Source organism: Aythya ferina, assembly GCF_964211825.1.
Source record: "Aythya ferina genome assembly, chromosome: 17".
Lineage (NCBI taxonomy): Eukaryota > Metazoa > Chordata > Aves > Anseriformes > Anatidae > Aythya > Aythya ferina.
Genome location: NC_140316.1, coordinates 8,076,940 through 8,095,959, shown reverse-complemented (window position 1 = coordinate 8,095,959; position 19,020 = coordinate 8,076,940). Strand labels below are relative to the sequence as shown.

The following is a 19,020-nucleotide window of genomic DNA, read 5'->3' as shown; positions in this document are numbered from 1 at the left end:
GACTGAGCGAAGCGCAGAGACTAAACAGAGAGCCTTTCTGTAAACCAATGTAGGAAACCAACTGCTTTAATAGAGGTAGATGTTATTAATAAGCAGATAAAGGAGAGATGTGAATTTGAGCAAATACAAACCTCTCCTTAAATCCCACATGAAATATAAAGAATGTACGAGCACGTGTCTGCAGTCTGCAATTAGAAGGTACATCCAGAAACAGATCTCAGTTTATTCCACCTTCTGCTTATGCTGCTTTCAAGGGTTTTTAGAAGCCCACAACACTTTCTGGTGTGTATCTCATAAGAAATTCTTAAATCCAAGGACTTCAGAAGACCTTTGGAAATGGGTGTTAGCCTCCATACACCAGCGTACAAGCTGCTTCTCCAAAACCTGGACAGCTGGTTGTCACCACCGTGCTGACTTGGGTTGGGCCCTTCTGTACAATTTGGAGAAGAAAGACGATCTGTTCCTTGTGTTGCTGTCTAAAAGTTAAACCACTTGTAACGTCCTACAGAAAATTACTCGCTCCATAGGAGTTAATGTGATCCTTTAGGAAGTGTCATCCTTGATAAGTATGAAGCGGAGATGCTTCTCTAGATGTTTAACAGGATTTGTTGGAAAATATTAAAAACCTAAATCATTCAGTATATCCATTCTGTATATATATTCACTTGATGGTTGTACTAATGAGATATTAGAGCAACCAGCAAAATGTAGCAGCCCTCTGAAGCGAGACAAGAAAGGCATTTTGCAACTAACTCACTCGGAGAACTGACAAATGATTTAATCGGAAACTGCAGGCTAATTTAGGCAGAACATGGCTACCTCCGTCGTAATTTATTCAGGATGTCAGGACTTTTATTAAATTCTTGCAAAAAAAATTAGATCCCCGAGACTATGAATCCGCGGGCACGTTAAGTTTCTTGTGCCAGTGCCAGCAGCAGCAGCACGTCGTGCCCTCATGCTCGGTGGCACGGTCGGCAGGCACGCTCTCATGGCTTTGGACAGCTCTGCTACTGACACAGGGCATCCATCCCTCCTGACCCGCTTCCCCCTGGCAGTACTGGTGGCTCGGGACTCCTGTATTTCTTTCCTGCTCGTGCCTCTTTGTTGTATAACTGAGTTTCTGTTGCATAACGTGAGCTGTCTCCTGCTGGTAGCTTGTATTTTAGTCGGTCAAAAGATGAAAAGCAGCAGCTACTTTTATTCCGGTTTCTCGGGTTCCACAGAACTGGCAGAATAAAATATGAGGCCTGATCTATCATAGTCTTGATATACTTTAATAACCTTTGCATTTGAAAGTAGCCCTCTCCCACAGGAGCAGCAAGAGGTTTTCCCTGCCAGGAGGAGCCTGGTCAAAGATCAGGCTTCCAGGCGATGAGCAATAGCAATTTATTGCAATACACATTTATCAATGTTTAGCAATTTATTCAGCCTTGTCCCCAAACTAATTTCTCCTTGCAACACAGACCCCGAGTACCTGGCTTTCAGTGCTACTCTCTTTCCCTCCTGTTCCCTCAAATTAATTCTCTAGGCTGTTGATAAAGAATCTTTTATTTTTATTTTTTTTTAATTTTTTTTAATGGCAAAGATTAAATGATCCTAGTCAGAAAAAAATACAGGCTCTTTCCCTGATAACCAGGGATCCATGTAATGCAGCTGAAGAGTCCACGTGTCCCTCTGAGAAGCAGCCACAGTCCTGTGGTCCAGATCCTGCTTCAAGAAGAGATCTCTGCCTCATGTATCTAGCTTACTGTGGCTGCAAAACAGCTGCATCAGCTCGTGAAAAGGTTTGCTCTTCCCAGGGAGAGCTCAGGTCATGTGAAAGTGAAAAGTCATGAAGTGATTTAATTTTTTCCTTCTGATGTTAATTGCTGGTCTCAATTTCAGCCAAAGACAGGCCGACGAACTGAGCGTTCCTTTGCTGTTTACTTTTCAGCACACGGCCATTTTATGCCTTGGCACCGTCAGCGAGAGGCACCACCGCCACTGTTAAAACCACACGGGTCTCATTTCAGTGGTTTTCCGAGTATGTTCATCTTGTACCCAAATCTCCACCTTAGTGGGCTTCCTGCGTGCCCTGTGGTCTTCCTCCACTCGCAGAGCAGTGCCTTCCACATCCGTGTGGCTGTGAAGCGTTGGTCTGAGTCCGGCACAGAGATGTCTGACATGAAAGAGGTGACATTTGCCAGCTGTGGGCACATAAAACTGTGAAACTGAGCCAGCTTCACCAGCTTAATTAACTGCATTCCTAGCTGCATGAGCTGGAAGACCCTGAGACCCAGAAATGGCATGAGGGAAGCAAGTAAGGTGAGACGTAATTCCAGGAAAAAATAACTTTTTTTTTTCACAAGCCTGGAATAGCAAAGGCTGGGTCTCAATGGAGCCTGGCCATGCACACTAGCTCGGGGGCAACAGGACAGCGAGCTTGTCCCGTTGAGCAGCAGTTTCTGTTGCATCTCCTTTCCTGTTATTTCATGTAGGAAGCAAGGAAAGGGTTGGGGCATCGCCTCAGTGTGAAGCTCAGGAACGCACAGCCTGGTCCTGCCTCTGGTGAGCCCTTTGGTTTTGTATTACAATGTGTACTGAGCTTCACCTTTGTCCCTACATGTTTTATTCCCCCCCCCCCACATCTCCATCATCTTGCTTTCCTCCAACTCCCTTCCAACAGCTCTTCTTTTCTTCTTCTGGACTTTTTTGTCCCATCCTCCTTTCCCATGCCCACGGGCTTATCACGGGATCTCACTGCAGCCTTTTCCCCGTTGAAGCTACCTGACTGTAGCAAAGTGACCTCCACTGCATCCGCCAGCCTCATCCCGACAGTTACACAGAGAAGTTCCCCGTCTGCAATCAGGAAGCAAGTAACCGGGGTGGATTTGAACACAGGGATTACAGCCAGAACAATAATGCCTTTGTAATGCTGTCGGGATTATTCCTCTCCCGTGGAGTAAAACCTAAAGAGCAATCCCAAGTCTTCAAGCAAACAGAATCTCCAGCTGTCGGTGCTTTTGCTTCCTCTGGAGGCAGACACATGCCTGTCCAAACACAATATGCCAGAAGACCAATACTTGGCATCTTTTATTGAAACACGCCACGGTTCTGAAGCCCTTTAAAAGCGATGAAAGGTAGGGAAGGGAAAAGCAGGCCATAAACGAGGGCTGGGCAGCTCAGCATCTCTTAGGGGACAGCTTCCTGGTTAGCATCCTGATTCTCAGCCCAGTCCAGCTTGTATATTACTGCGCTTTGGCAGACTGTATGATATCATCTTTACCCTCAACGGTGATGTTCTTGCAAGTGCAGGTGAGAGAAATAATAGAGATTGGAAAACTGCTACCAGGAGAACTACTCCAGAACATCAGGCCCTTTGTGCCTTCCCATCAGCAGTTTGCTGGAGGTTTTTTTCTTGGAGCAGTTCTCACTCACTTCACTCTCAAACTCCTTTTCTGGGTTGCTGGCTTTAACTGGAAATGAAATAGACCCTTCTGAGTTCAGGGCAGGCAATGAAACCCTTGTGTTCTTACTTTTTTTTTTTTCAAAAAATTTCGCTATATAATTAGGGGCTGAAAAAGAACTGGACAAATCCTTTCTCCCAAAAATGCTCATGCATTTACTCCCATGCATTTTTTTATTATTTTTAAGGAAAGACAGGATGTCACACTTGCAGGCTGTGCTGTATTTGTAATTCCAGGCTGGAACCAGAGTCCCCGGGGACTCGCTCACTGACAGTGGCCGTGGTTGGGGCACGAAGCGTGGCTCCCTCTGCCCCAACTGCCCTGATGGTTTTGACTTAGCTCCATCTCTGGAAGCAGCGAGCACGCACATTACATAATATAATCTTGGTGTCTTGAGGATTCGGGCCTGTCCTGTTCTGTGCTGCCAGCTGGAAGAGAAGCCACGCTCCCTCTGGAGAGATGTCCCTGCGCATCTCCTGCTCAGCCGGGCTGGAATTACGTGCTGCTCTCCGCAGCCGGGCGCTGCTGTTCCCTGGCATCTGGCTCCAGGAGCGCTGGCTTTTTAGCTTGCAGTGGTTGGTACGCAGGCACTGCGATCCCAAGATTAACTTGTCAGAAAAGGAGATTCATGAAAAACCTCAGAAATGGATTCGGGAGGAGGGTACACTCGGGGATTCTCTGAATAGCCGGGGTTTTCCCGGCCGAAACCCAAACGTGGGTGTCCTGAACGAGTAGACTTCCAGTCTGTGCTCTTGCCATCCTATTTCCCAGTTGCTTCAGCTGCTGTCTCTTCGTTGCTCTGTTCTGTAACACAGCCCTTGCCTGCATTGTTATTGCCTCTGTTAGGCGAGCTGTTTCTTGCCCTGATCCCTGAAGTGCTCTCCAAAGTGATGAATCACACCTGCGCTAGTGAGTCCCTGCTCACTAATGAGGCATCTGCTCCAAATTCTGCAGGGCTCAGTTGATTGAGGCAAGGAACTACAACCCACCTGTGGACAGCAATATCCCTACAGTCCTCAGGAACAGCTCAGAAGTCCCCAGTGAGGCTGAGGGCAGTGTTAGTCAGGGCTAGGCAGGAATCTTACCACATGAGCATCCTTACAGCTGTGCCTTACAGCACCGGCTGCGGCTCCAGAAATGGCAGCTTCTCTGGAAGCAGTGTTGCATCCCGACAGGTTGAGCCTCCCCAGCACAGGGAGGGGGTCAGAAAGTTTTGTTTCAGCCTCCTGCTCCCTCTGAGCTTCCCGGCCAAAGGACCCCTTTGGCAGCCCTGGATCCAGCATCGCAGCAGTGAAAGCTGGTGCTCATCCAGCCGGGCTGCCCCCAAGCCGTGGTTCTGGGCTGGTGATATCAAAGAGGAGCAGCCTGTTCTGAAAAATAAATTGGTAAGTGCATCTTGCTTGTAATTAGGAGCTGAATTGATGCTGCATGTATGAACAGGACATTGCAACTCACCCCTTTTAGGCACCACAAGAGCTGCTGCCAAGCATCCAGAGTGGGGATGGGGCAGAGGGACCCCCAGCCTTTCCTCTCTGCCATCCTGAGGATGGATGTGGGGCCCTGGTGCAGAGATTTACAGCCCGGGTAGCAGGGGAGATGCCCTTTGGTCGTTGCACCGGAGCCTGTGCCATCGCGTAGTAACTGCTGGGCACGTGCCAGCGAGCGTGAGCGAGCTCCTGATGCGGAAATCACACCTCTGTCCTGCTGGGTGCACGCACTGCCGAGGTGCCCAGGGCTGGCGGCGAGGCACAGTCGCTGCCTGCAGCTGAGCGAGAAGGAGCAGGGTCCTCTCCTCGGTGGGAACACGTCGGAGCTGCCACCGCCATCCTGTTCTGTTTTTAAACAGAGCGTCATTATTGAACCGCCTGTTGCCGCTTAATTACCTGCGTCGGAACACAAAGACGTTAAATAAGCTGCTTTTTTTTGTACAAACTCCTTCGGTTTCCTATCCTTTTCTGCCGTGCCCTAAGGAAACCTCTGTGCCCATTTCCGAGGCTGGATGAGAACTTCCCGAGCTTCATCCCTGGGGTGGGCAGGGGCTGAGCACTGAGCTCCTGAACTTGGGGCAGCCCGGGCTGTGTGCCGGGGGGCTCTGCACCCCCGGTGCAGTACGGATGAGGCCCCAGGGTTCAGACCTAGAGCTGGTCCCAAGGCAGAGCCCCGGGGGGGGTCCCAGCCCCAAAGCAGAGCCCTGGGGGGGTCCCAGCCCTCCCGGGGTCACCGGGGCTGGGCGCGGGGCAGCGCTCCCCGGGGGGCTGCGACCTGGGGAGGGGGGAGCTCCTTCTGCGGGGCCACCCCTTCCACGGGCAACCCTTTTTCTTTTTTTTGGGGGGTCCCACCCCCGGGTGCCACCCACCGGGGGCGATGCTCGGAGGGGGGGAGGGGGGGACGGCAGCTGAGCCCCCTCCCCTACCCCGCGTCCCCTCCCCGCAGCGCTGCGGGAGCGCCGCCCGGCTCACCTGGGGAGGGACGGGGACGGGGACAGGGACCGGGGGGGGGACAGCGGTGCCCGCCAGCCCCTTCCGCGGCCTTTGTGGCGCTGTCACATGGGCCGGGTGCGGGATTTAAGCGGGGGCTCCGCAGGACATGCCGGGAGCGGCGCGCCGCAGCCCTCCGTGCCCGCAGCGGCAGCGCTCCGCCCGGCCGGGGATGCGGCGGTAGCGGCCCCGCGATGAGCGGCTCCTCCATGGCGAAAAGCGAGTCCCGCACTTCGCTGCTCAGGGCGGCGGGGAGCAGGAGGGCTCCGGGAGGATCCCCCCAGCCCCAATCCCAACCCCAACCCCGCGGGGGCCGCGCCCGGGCCGGCAGAGGGCAGGCGGGGAGGGAGCCGAGCCCCGAGGCGCTCCCCGGGGAGCCCAGCGCCCGCAGGCCGCTGTGCCAGCCCCCTGCCCGCGAGGACGGGGCCAGGGGAGCGGGGAGGCTGCCGGCCGCCGGGGGGGACGGGCAGCAGGAGCCCGTGGAAGGAGGAGGCAGGGGAGCCAGGCACCGGCACCGCCACCTCCCGCCGCACGGCAGCCACGGGCACCCCCCGGAGCAGCAGCAGCAGCAGCTCGCGGCCAGGGATGGGCAGGAGGAGGAGGAGGAGGTGGAGGAGGAGGAGGACTTTTTCTTCGGGCACAGGCAGAGGGCCAGCAGAGAGTCCCTAAAGCTCTCCGAAAACGCTTCGCCTCCGTCCAGAGCCGGCAGCAAGTGCTCCGCCAAGTCCGGCGGCGGCGAGCGGCCGCTGGAAGCCGACCCCCTCTTCCACCAGCTGCACCCCATGCTCAGCTCGGTCTTCGGCCAGGTAAGGAGCCAGGCGCCCCCCCCCGCCGCCCCCTGCATCCCCTTCCGCTGCTCCGGGGCTGCAAATGCACTGCTTCCTCCTGCCCAACGGGGCCAAACTTCCCCGAGCGCTGCGGCACCGCCGGGGCGCTGCGGAGCCGGCTCCGAGCGGGGGCCGGGGGTTCGGTGCCCCCCCCGGGCACGGCCGCGACCCCCGGGGCCGCTGCGGAGGGCGCTCCAGGGCTCGCCGGAGGGGGAAAAACCCTTGGAGCCGGGGGAAGTTGTGGCTCTGCCTGGTGAGGGTGAGTGTCAGGGAAGCGATTTATTTATTTATTTTAAACATCTCTCTCTATATATTTACTTATTAGGTGCCATCTCTCTGGCTCCCCGCCTTGCTTCGCTGTATTTGTTTACATCTCCTTATGGTACATTTCTGTGCGATCAGCATATGAATCATTTCTGATGGCAGAAGCTGTCAGGGGAAGGTAGCGGGGAGGACGACAAAAAAATCCTGACCCAATTCCGAAGCCTTCCCAGTCACTGTGTTAGGGTGGAACAGATGCTTTCGGTGTTTGCGAGTGCTTTGGGTACAAAACTGTCATTTTTAGCTGCCTCTGGTAGTGAAATTACCCAACAGGGCTACCCTTTAAAAATGAAAAGGCAGAGGGAAGACCGGCTTGAAATTTTCTTTTAGAGCCATTTAGGGATGTTACTGGGAGATGTAATCTCCAGGAAGATTAATGTAACTGCAATCTCCCAGAAGCACAATTATAGGTATAAACCAGCAGCCTGGGTGGCTGAGTTCCAGCCCGGGAGTGATCGATTAACCCAGAATTATGACTTGGGGCTTTTGTTGTTTGTTGTTGCATGATTTTTTTGTTGTGTGTATGTCTCGTTTTAAAGCGGGATTGGGAGACTCTGCAGGATGCCCACTGAAATTGAGGTTATGGAGGTAACAAGAATTTCTGTGATTTGAGGGGAAGGATGTGATACACCTGTACCTGTTTGCTCTGCTCTCAGGAAGTGTTGTCTACTTCTGTTCATCCTCACTTCTCATGAGAAAAATCAGACCTCCTCTGCTTTCCTCAGCAATTTTGCATCCTTGCTACCAGTCCATTATTTATGAGTGTCACCGTTGTGTTGAACTCAGGACAGATATTACCCTCCCCGTGCCCATGAGGGACCAGGAGCCTAGATTAACATTTTTTAGCAGCACTAAGGAAGGGCCTAGTGAGTGGCTGGGTGCTCAGCTGGGTCGCACAATCGGTATTCTTTGAAAATCTGCAGACTGAAATCCGTGGGCTCAGCTCTGGCTGGTGCTGTCTCCGTGGTTCTGAGGAAGATGAAGACGCGTCTGAGAACGGATTTTAAGTCTGTGGAGCTGCGTCCCCAGTGCCGAAGTACAAACAAACCTGTGTCAGGGCTCCTGCTCTCAGAGACCTCTCTGGTTTCGAGCTCGGTCCTTACCCGAGCGGCACCTTCATTGCACCCGCTGTGCTGCGTTCCAGTGCTGTGACCCGCTCCCAAATGCCGCAAACTTAGCAAAATTGAATTCCAGTGCAGAACCGTGCTGCTTACAGAACAGGGACAGGCACAGCTCTGCTTTTCCTTCTTGTGCTCGGTGCATAGCACCAGGGCTGAGAAACAGCAACCACCAGCATCTCTCTTTAGAAGCATAATATTATTTATTCCCATTTCTCTGTACTCAGCTCTGCCTTGCTTTCTCTGAAGTAACCATGAGAAAACGACCATCTAGGGGAGGTTTTAGGAGCAGGGCAGTACAGGGTTTCATGGGCATAAAGGGGAACTACAATATGGGCTATGCGAAGGGCTGTATGCGGGAGGAGAGATGTGAAGATTTCTTGTAGTGATCTCAAAATCCTGGGATGGATACGGGTCTTAGGATAAGAACCAGGAAATTCTGTAACGGAAAGGAATGATGGAAATTTTGTTTCTGCGAGTGAAGACATAGATGCTAAGCGTTGTGTAAAAATATCTTGAGACAGAGAAGGATTTAAACCTGCGGGAGCACAAGTTGCAGCCTGGGCTGAGCCGTGGTCGCTGGCGCAGAAGTGTCCAGGACTGCAGCGTAAAGCTGCAGGTGCTGTGCCACCGGTCTGCACCTCGCAATTAGGAGCCAGCAACAGCTCAGCAGGCAATTTATTTAATCCGAGAACTTCTTTCCAGCCCACACGGCCCACTGTGAAACAGTTCAGACAGTCATTTTGCAGCGCGTGCAAGGAGGGGAGCCTGGTGATGCGTATCTGCAGCGGCAGCGCCCCGAGGTCCGGCGGCACCGGTGCGTCCTGTGCTGGCTGCGCACCCGCCGGGCTCCATCCCGCTCCCCTCGCGGCGCGGTGCGTGGCCGCGGATGCAGACACCAGATCAGATCCGCCGAAAACATTGCAGGGCTGACTTCACAGGGGGACGTCGTTACTGCAGTCAGAGCGAAAGGAGCAGTCCAGGACTGGAGGATTGTGTCTGAGGGAGGCAGATTTGTAGCTGTGCAGGAAAAAAAGAGCGAAGGCAGAAGTGCCGCCTTTACATAACCGGCACAGCGATGTGGAGCGCTCTGCGTGTGTACTCCGGGAGAATGCTAAGAGACCGCCGGGATGCAGGATGCAGTGATATTTTATTAATTAGCCTCGTGCTATATTGGTGCAGTGATGCCGTGATATAAAAACCACAGTAATACTCTCCTTAGGACCTCGGGCCGTTCTGTAACTGAGCGTTACACGAATTACCGAACGCAGGGGAGCATAATGGTGCCTCAGTGGGAGCCAGGAGCCGTCCTGGTGTAACAACCCGTCCCCACAGCGGGTCGGGGAGGCGGCTGCAGGGAGGCACCCTGTCACTCGGGGGGGCTCTGCAATACTCCAGGTGGGAACTATCGCGTGCAGCAGTGATTACTTCGGGCGTGCTGTTAGCAAGGGGTTGTGCCGGCGTGACAGCACCACCCCGCTGCACAGGAGGCAGCGAGCGAGGTGTTATCGCCGGGATGCTGTCTCGGTCGCGCGGCCGGGACTTGGCACGAAGGCAGCGCCGCCGAGCGAGGCGGTGACTGCGGGAGCACGGCCAGCAGTGCCCCACGCGAGGGGCAGCGGGCTGCCGTGTTTGCAGGCGGCGCTGCAGTGGCGGCTGCTCCATCCAGCAGCGAGAGCTGGGCACTGACTCACCGTGGAGCTGGCAAGGATAACGTGCGATCGTGCAGCAACGTGGGAAAGTGGCGCAAAGAGGGAGCGTGGGGAGGGCGGTGGCGTCGTTCTGGCCCGTAGCAGGGGAGTGCTGGAGTGGCCGAGAAGCGAAGGAGTGTGGTGTAGGAAGAAGGAGCATGCTGTCACCCCTTGGAGTGTCCCGTGGGGTGGCTGCAGGACGCAGGGGAGCAGCGGTGCCGTCCCAAGCAGGAGCACGCCCCTAACAGCAGAGGAGCAGCGCTACCTCGGCCACTGGGATAGCAGTGCAGTGGCAGCAGGTGAGTTATTGATGTGACGGCAGCAGCAAGAGCAGCTCAGAGGCTGGGACAGCAGCGTGGTACCAACAGGGACCGCAATGCAAAGCTGTGGGGCAGCGGTGATGTGGCAGCACCTACAGCAGCACCTACAGCTTGGCCCTGGGCTCGCAGCGCAGGTCCTGCGCCACGCAGCCCGCCGGTTCTCTGCACTTCACTCCTGTGCCCCGGGGTCAGCCTGGCTGGCACCTTGAGGAGAGCTTTTTGTGGCCTTTGCTATGCAATATTCATTTGCAAGCGATCCTGCCATGTGAGACCTGACCGTTTTCAGAGCCGTTTAGCTTTCACACCCTGCCTGCCTGTTAAATTTTTCAGCGAAGTGATTCCCCAACAGTTTTCTGTCAATTGCTTCTGGTAGCGTGGGGATCAGGGGGGTCAAATAATGCCACAGGGAATCATTAAATATTTACGGGCTGCTGCTGTTAGCACTGTGGCCAAAGGGGCTTTTGTATTTCTATTTGTACAGGCAGTTAAAAGCCACTCCTATCTGCACCATCTCCCGGTCCCATTTTAATGTCAGTATCCGAATTACCATTAAAATAGGGAAGGAATCTTTTTACATCTCCCATTTTCCTTTTCTGGTACCGCTTGATCTTCCTTTACTCAGAGCTTTTAGTTAATATTAACAGGCTTTAATGGACCTTGGAGCAAACCAGAATGTCAGAAGCGGCCCTGTTTTGGGGCAGGACGTGTCCCCAGGCTGCCTGTGTGGGAAGCAGGTGCAAAAGGCATCCTTTTGGGTAAGGACAACGCACCTCACCCAGCCTCTCAGCCTGGCTGGTCTCCTCACCCGCAGGACGACCTTGTTCCCTCGAGTGGCTTCGACTCCAGCCGACTCTAATGGGATTTTGCCTAAGAGCAGATGCTGCGGCAGGACTGCACGTGGAGCTCTGCCAGCAGAGAGCCTGGCAGCCCTGCACAGCCCAGGGGGGCACTGCTAATGGCCCCGTGATGGAAGCTTTTGGCTGCCCCGCGTGCCAGTGAGGAGGCTGCTGTGCGCCGGGCTGCTGGTGGAAGCTGTGGGATGCAGCGCTGTGGGGTAGCGGAGGTGAAGGTGAAATGTCTTGGCTTGCAGGGTCTCGTGTGCTGTGCTGCCCTGTGCTGTAAGGCAGAGGCAGCGCTGGTAAGTCAGGGTCACGGCGAACCAAGGGCAGTTTCTCAGCTGTTCTTTTACAGTGTGAAATCAGCAGAGTGACTTGGGGTAACCGGATTTTTCCTGTAGCTCAAAACAACCAGCGTTGCGGGGATGCTGGCCATGCTGCGTAGCCATAGCTTACAGCTACTGAAGGCACACAGGTTAGAAGAGACAAAACCCAAAGAAACTCTGCATTCCCTCTTCCTACTTTGCTTCCTCTTTTTCGGACATCTCTGAGAGCTTGCTCTGACCCCCAGGAGCATCCTTCCTTAAGGTGCCCGTAAAGGGAAGGCGGGCACGGGCTGCCGCTGAGCCCTGCAGGGGTGCTCAGGACACACGGTCCCAGGGCTGCAGCACTTCAGCTTCGCTCACAAATCCTCCTTCTCCACTGCATGGCCCTGCACGGGACTGGCCTGCTCTGCTGGTTGCAGCAGGGCAAGGAGGAACCAGTCTAAGGGCCTGGCTTCTGCCCCCAGAAACCCCTTCCCTGGCCCGGCAGGGACCCCGCAGGCCCTTTGGGGCCCTGGGTCTGGCTGTGCCCGGGGAGCCTGTGGGTGTCCTGGTGCCAGGAGCGTGGTCTGAGTGGGGAAGCACCCGTCGTGCTGATGGCTGGGCACCTACTCACAGCAGTCCGGGTACCTGCGTGCATCTCGTACGGCCTCCGTGCTTCCTGCCCTGCGTGCTGGCACAGCCCACGTCCACGCACGCAGCCTGACGTAAAGAGCCTCCACATAGACGCCGTGCCTGCAGACATAGAGCCTGTGGTGTGCGGCCCCTGCTAGATCTTCGGTGTGGCTGTGCAAGAACCTCTGTGCACACACACGTTCCTGTGCTTAAATACTCGGCACGTAGGGACGTCCCTGCCTGCTGAGACCCTGCCGTATGAGGTGCAGCTCATGTGTTTTCTGTATGTGACGGGCACAAATACAGAGGAACAGTGTTCCACTCGAGCACATCCACCCAGCCTCCCCGTTGCTCAGCTTGGAGAAAAAAAATATCACATTTATTGCTTCTAAAAAGCTTGAGGGATGGCAGCCAGACACACAGAATCACTGAGGGGCAGTGGATAAGCTTGCTGCCTGCAGCGGGTCTGCCAGCAAACATTAATCTTTGTCAGTGATTTACTTTTAAACAAATCTGTTTTAAAAGGATATGGAAAGGCATCAAAATAAAACCAAGCTAAAGGAACATTCATTAAATATTCAGCTCATGAAATATACAGCAACATGAGCTGATGCACTGAAACGCGCAGCCCTTCTGGTTGGGTTCAGCTTAGCTTGTGAGAGAATAAAATCTTTCAATAATGAATTAACCATCGTCTAAATTAGCCCTCTGTGTGTTCCACCACCCTATACTGCCTTGGTTTTTGTTTGATGCAATGTTGGCTTTGAACAAAGTGTCAGGGAGGAGTTTAGCCGGAGATGTAGTGGAAGGGCTGCAGGTTTGGCAGCTGAATTCGTTGTGGTTCTTTCTAGCATTGCAGCTTCAGGAGATGGCTTTCCCTGATGAGTCCATGAGTGGTATTGATCTCCAATAACAAGCAGCTGTGGTGTGCAGCCAGTAAAAGGCGCTTAGCTAACTTTGGGCTCCCTTTCAATAATCCTCTGACATTCCTGTGACCTTAGAGAGCAGCAGCAGTGCCCATGAGCTCGAGCAATCCTTCAATTTCAGTCAAATGCCCCTCTTCGAAATAAAGACAAACAGCTGTCGTGGCTCATACAGTCACACTGAGTTTTTCAGTAGCCCTCTGCACTGGCATAAGACCATGAGCTCAATACAATGTCTAAATGAAGTCATTTGCAGTATTCTAATCTCTCTTCTGTCCATTCCTCCTTTAGAGTACTTTGCACCTTGCAACCACCTTTGGAAAGAACACATAGCATTGCTTCAGCCCACTCAGATGAAATACGCTCCCTGCTCTTGGAAGGAAACAAGCAGCCGTGTACCTCTGTGAGGTATTGTGTCACAACAGTTGAGGGCAGGAAGCAGAAAATGGCCAACAACCCCCCTGTATTCTGCTGAAATAACAGAAAAAAAAAAAAAAAAAAAAAAAAGAGTGTAGGTAGTTTGTGACCAGCTGCACTGAGATCGAGCCAGAGCGCTCATCTGGGATATGCAGTTTGGTCCTTCTGAAGGTGCTGTCAGGTCCCTGCTCAGAACAGAAATGGGGCAGACCTCAGTTTTATGCTGTATCTCGTCTATTGCTGCAGGACTGGATTGGAGTATGGGGTTGGTATGGTTCCTAGGGCTCTGCCCACCCACTAGTCAGCCACACCGGCAGCACTGCAGCGTGCCAGCGGGTGCTGAGCCCCTGCCCCTTTTTCCTTTGGAAGAGGCGAGAGACCCAGGGCAGCACCAGCTGCCCTGACAGAGAGCGATTCACAATTCTCATACTTCTGAACGAAGGGAAGGGACCCTCTGAGGTTGGTTTTAAACCCTCTTCATACTGCATATACCTGGCAAACTGCTCTAGCAACTTGTGGGCTGTCAAGCTGCTGCTTGTCCTTCTGTAGCCCATGGATGGTCTTTAAAAGCAGAAAATACCCCCAGCACGTAGTGCTCCTCCTGCACATCTCCTATTGGGTCAGTGCAAAATGTGAGTACCAGATCTGCATGGAAGGTGTCAGGAGGTGGCACGTTCCCATCTCTTTTCATCAAACACGGAATAAAGCTAGCTAATTACAGACAAAGCTGTGTGAGACGGAAGCTGGCTCTTCAGGGTTTGTTACCTTGAGAGGGACGGAAAGCATCCTTGGTTTTTTAATAACCTTTCTGTTGTTTGGGACTGAATATGATCCAATTGCTCTAATGGAGGAGAATATTATGCACAGCATGAGTCAGCAACACTTTCTGGAACAGCTGACAGCAAAGAAAGTTCCCAAACTCTCTGCAGAAATATTCCTCCTCCCAGCTGAGGGGATGGGCTGCATCTGCCAGTGCTTGCTGGTGCCTCTGCTTGAGACGGACCTGTCCTTGCCTGATGGCAGCGTGGAACCATCCCAGGTTCACCCGAGGTTAGATAACACAACTCAGGATGCAGGAAAAGCACTCGGGAGCCTGACACAGACGAAGGGGAAGCCAGGCACAGAGGTTTGCAGTGCTGGTGCCTGTTCCAGTGGCTGGGAGCTTTGAAGCAAGGCCCTTGACAGCACTGGCAGAGGAAGGATGTTAATAAATCCAAATGCTAAGGCTCATCTGAGGTCATCCAGTAAACAAGACAGGGCTGTTTTTTGTAAAACACAGATCTATAGGCATCAGCTGAAGGCTGGTTGGGAGCAGATTTGAAAGCTAATAAGCAGTATGTGCACTCTCTGCTCCGGCATAGAAAAAATAGATGAAAAATTCTTAGCCTGCTAGGGGAAATTAAATAAGGCGGCATATTTTAGGATACTAAATCTTCCAAGCATGCAGCGAGTTCTTAGGGAAAACTGTGGATTTCAATGAAGAGATGCTAGGAATGCTGTGCCATGTGCTCTCCTCAGAGACTACCCCACCCCCAGGTGCTGAGGGTGCCCTTTGCAGCGCTATGTTACGAGCAATGACCTGATCTGATGTTCCAGCAAGTGAAGGTCCATGTATTGAAACGGGCCTGGCATCCGAGCAGTCTTCCTGTACAGCTCTGTACTTCCACGGGAAATGTTTGCCAAGCAAACCTGCAGTCCCACATTTTGGATTGATTTTTGTCCTTTCTGTTGGAGCGGTTGGGTATTTGCTGTCACTGGATGAAGTCTGTTACAGCTACCGAGTGATTAGCCGTGCTGGGGTCCAACCCTTTCCTATGGAATAAATATTCGAACCCATGGTGCCAGCCTGAACAAAGCACTGCTGCTTTTTAAAGAATCCAAGCGCATGAAGCCACCTAAATCACTCCCTGGCAATGCCAAGCCATCCAGCCTCCTCCCTGCTCCTCGCCCAGGTCAGTCCACGTGCCAAGCTCCTTGCCTGGGAGCTGAGCTCACCCTGTGCCAAACTGCATCCGCGAAGGTCTCTGCTCTCCTCTGTGGGTTTCAGGGAAAAGGGGAGGATGCAGGCACAATGGCAAGGCGTGCATTTCGCAAAATTCCTCCTGATTTTTAGAAAGTTTACAACAGAGCCCCAGGCCTTAAAAGAACAGTGTGATTGCCACAAAGAACAGTGTGGGAAAGCCGGTATACATGCATGTGCAGCCCTCCCACACGCACCCTGACTACCCCAGATATAGGCATACCCACAGATCAGCACCTACACACAAATGCTTTTGACACACTTATTCTCAGCATCCTGTTCTCTTACAGCAGCCTCGTTTGGAGGAAGGGAGAAAATGTGCTCCTTCTAACCTAATCTTCTAATGACCTCTCCACCAACCCCACTCCCCTGCGTCTCTCTAAGCTGCCCTTGGTGGCGATGAACAAGATCCCAATGTCCAAGTGATTTTCCTCCTGGAAGGTCAGCAGGGTCTGCCTGCTAGATTGCGATGTGCTGCCCGATTGCTCTTAAGAGATTCAGGGTAAATAAGGGGATAAAGAAACTGTTCACGGCCACATCTCTCAGGCCCGCTGCGGCTCTGCCAGCGCTCCTGCAGAGCCCGAGGGCTGACTGTGCTGCGAACCTGCTGCGAGTGGGCTCCCACCCATTGCCTCTTCCTTCCCTTCCCGGATTGTGAACTCCCTCCCGAACCTGGCAGCCGATTCCAGCGCTCTCTCTCTGCCCTGCGCGTTTTCTGCGACTGCTGCGACTGCAGGGAAGAAAAGTAGGAGAGCAGGGAAACGCGGCAGTGTGCCGTGCTGGCTCCCGACACCCTGTGCAAGCTCCTGGTTAGGGGTGACCACCTCAACTCCTGCTGAGGGGCACTGAGAGCCCTGCCAGCCGTGCTCCCTGCTTGTCCTTCACAGCCCCCTGGCATTTTGGAGCTGCGATGGATTTTCGAGACGGGCACTTCTCAGTTGCGGGGCGTTCCTGGCCTCCGCGCTGCCTGCCAAGGGGAGATTTATGCTCGGCAGGGAGGTGATGCTCTCTCTCCTCTCCGCTCCGGAATTGGAGTCATTTGTCTCGGGAGGGAGCCCAGGCGCCTCGCTCGCTGTATGGCAGCTTCTGCTCAAGGGAGACAAGCACTTCGTCAATAAACAAGGAGCCTGGGGAATGGCTCCAGCTGACAGAGGACGTTATTAACGACCAGCACTTCGGCCAAGGGTAGATCAGCCTCCCATGAGCTGCTTTAAGAAGGGAAAGAGAAATAGAGCCAAAGATGGCAGCCTCGAGAGGAGCTGGGAGTTTTGGCATCCTCCTGCTGCAGGGGCCCCGGGCTGTGCCAGCCCCAAGGGCTGACCGTGTATTTCCCCTCTGTCAGGGATCCCCCAACCGTGACAAGAGGTGGTAGGGCCAGCTTAGGGAAGGTTTCCTTCCCAGCCCCATGGGTGTGCTCCGATACGGAGACCTTCCAGACCAGAGTTTCCCCATCCCCTCTGTCCCCAGGTCTGTTTGCTCTGGGTACAACGGGCATCTTCCAGTGCCTGCTACCGCAGCTTCCCACTTTGGGGGAACTGTGGGACTTCGTGCAGCTCCTCCCAGCCCGTGCGGTGAGGAAGGCACCGAGCAGATCTGAGAGAAGAGGAGAGGAGACGAGAGGAGGCTGTTCCACTGCTTGCACTCCTGGAAAGTGGCTGCTACAAGGAAGAGCAAGAAACACTACCCCACATTGCCGTGCGCTTCTGGCTGTGTCTGGAACTGGAGAAGCTCTTGACTCTTGTCATGGTTGGCCTCCTAAACTAATCTCAGGTGGAAGAAGCCTCCAGGCTCTAAAGCAGTTGTTGGTTCACCTTACAGTCATGCTGAGTTTGCCACAGCACCATCTGGGTGGAAGCAGAGAAAGCCCTGCTTTGTTGTGATACAGACAGTCCATCTTCTCTGTACACGGACAGGCGTAGGATCAGTGCCAGCTTGGCCTTCGCATCCCTTGCAGGAGGTAGCTCCTCATGCTGTGGTTTCTTACCTCCCTGAGCTGCTGCCATGGTGGTGGCTTTGTGGCTGGGGATGCATTCCCTGCCCTGCTCAGGTCCTGTTGCCCGGGCTGATGGTGAGTTTTTACACGATTTAAATCTCCTTTCAGACCGAATGCTCTTATGTGCAGCCTGAGAACAGAGGAAGAAGTACTGGGGACTCATCCCCTTTCTTTCAGAAATGATTCAGCAGGCCTGAAGCTCAGAATTCGGAGCTGGGGCTGGGCTTAGGAGCCCCTTATTTATCCCCGGACTCAGGTGGTTGGGTCTGATGCCCAAGTTCTTGCTTTCACATTACCCAGCCTGGGGCTGTTTGGATTTAGGATTCGGGGGTGAGCCCATCTTTGGCAGACTTGTACAGGAAAACCTCCGGTTGGTTTCTACTCGCAGAAAGGTGGAAAAAAACTTTAAGACTGGCTCAAGGTCTCTCCCTTGTGGTTAAAAATTTCTGTCCTGGGGTTGAGAGCATTGCAGGGACCCTGCGCAGCTGCCTCCGGGCTTGCTTCCACTGTGGCAGGAAAAGAATGAGGGACTTGCAGGTCTGCAAGTCTTTATAAGCTGAAACAGGTCCCACCCAGCTAAATGGTTCCTTTCTGCTCCAAAACGAGCTCTGGACTCTGCCCCAAGCCCCTAAGTGGATTGCCTTCTGGCCAGCCTTGCTCTCTGGTGATTGAAAAGCTGAGAGGAGGTAGGAGGGGGGTGGGCAGGGCTGCAGTGTTCGGAGGCTGTGTGGACCCAAACTAGCTGGATTCACTGAACTCATCACTAAAATCGCTTCTTGCGGTGCCTCTCTGTTTTAATTCTCCCTGAATCAGCTCTCTCCCATGAGTGAAACAATCTTGCCTGCAGATTGAGGGGGGTGGGAGGGATTTGAACATTAATCTGATGTAGATTATACATCCGCCTCCCTCTCTCTCCCCTTCTCACTCCCTCTCTCTCCCTCTTTCTGTCTGTTTCTCTCCCCTCCCTCTCCTTCCTGCTTCATCTCTTCAAGAAAGTGAACATAAAGTAAAAACACGGAGAGAGAGAGGCAGAGAGAGAAAAAGCTCCCCGAAGAGGGAAGCCCCAGCAGCCAGTAGCTGTTTGGATTTGCCTGGCGCTGCCTTTCTTGCTTTGCTCCCAAGGAATACCTTTAATGGGATCATTTGCTTCAGTTCCTTTATAACCAAGTTCACCGGAAAGGCAGACTCAACATATTATGGGCAACTGTGTGAAGTCTCCACTGAGAAACCTCTCAAAAAAGGTATGTTCCCTAAATCAAAGTGAATTGTGCTTTTCCAGCCCTGCTTCTTGGGACGGGCGACGTCGTGGGCAGACGGGCAAGGGAGGTGGGAGAGCCGCAGCGGTGCGTGCGAGGGGCTCAGCTCTCTTCACAAGTCTTTTTTGTAAGAGCTGCTCGTGCAAGGGCAGCCACTAGAGCCCGGGATGCTGAACGCCACCACGTGTGTGTAAATAAACGTGCGTATACATCAGCAGGCGTGTGTCCTGCTCCGTGGGTGCGTGCCCACTGCGTCCATGCACGCTTGTGCTCGTTGATGTGCTCGATACGCTGGCACACGTCGTCTGTGCAGGCAGCTTCAGGTATGTGTATGCACGTGAGCTTGTGTACTTGTGTGCATGTGCTTCAGTCGAGGGTGTCTGCACGAGCCCAGCCGCGTGTGTCATTCCTGCAGGGACACATTCCTGTGCACGAGT

At 53.6% G+C, this 19,020-nt stretch overlaps 1 protein-coding gene and 1 long non-coding RNA gene across 8 annotated transcripts in view; both read left to right on the top strand.

Moving 5' to 3' along the window:
* The window catches only part of CABP1 (calcium binding protein 1), a 52,643-nt gene that overhangs the window by 20,758 nt on the left and 12,865 nt on the right, over nucleotides 1–19,020 (top strand). Inside the window, exons 1-2 of one of the 6 annotated variants that reach the window (XM_084538961.1) lie at nucleotides 6,420–6,729; nucleotides 18,320–18,568. The exons of 1 other annotated variant lie outside the window; for it this stretch is intronic. In XM_084538961.1, coding sequence (XP_084395087.1) covers nucleotides 18,524–18,568 — 45 coding nt within the window. In that variant the 5' untranslated portion in view covers nucleotides 6,420–6,729; nucleotides 18,320–18,523. Of the gene's footprint in view, nucleotides 1–5,977; nucleotides 6,730–6,778; nucleotides 7,010–18,319; nucleotides 18,569–19,020 lie in introns of those variants that run through there. 4 more of the 6 variants (XM_084538957.1, XM_084538955.1, XM_084538956.1 and 1 more) reach the window with 4 other exon arrangements.
* Nucleotides 797–5,378, top strand: LOC311446077. 2 transcript variants are annotated; one of them, XR_014698742.1, is made up of 2 exons: nucleotides 797–4,831; nucleotides 4,911–5,378. It is a non-coding gene; the product is annotated as an uncharacterized lncRNA (long non-coding RNA). The 2 variants fall into 2 exon arrangements; XR_014698743.1 differs by having other exon boundaries at nucleotides 4,887–5,378.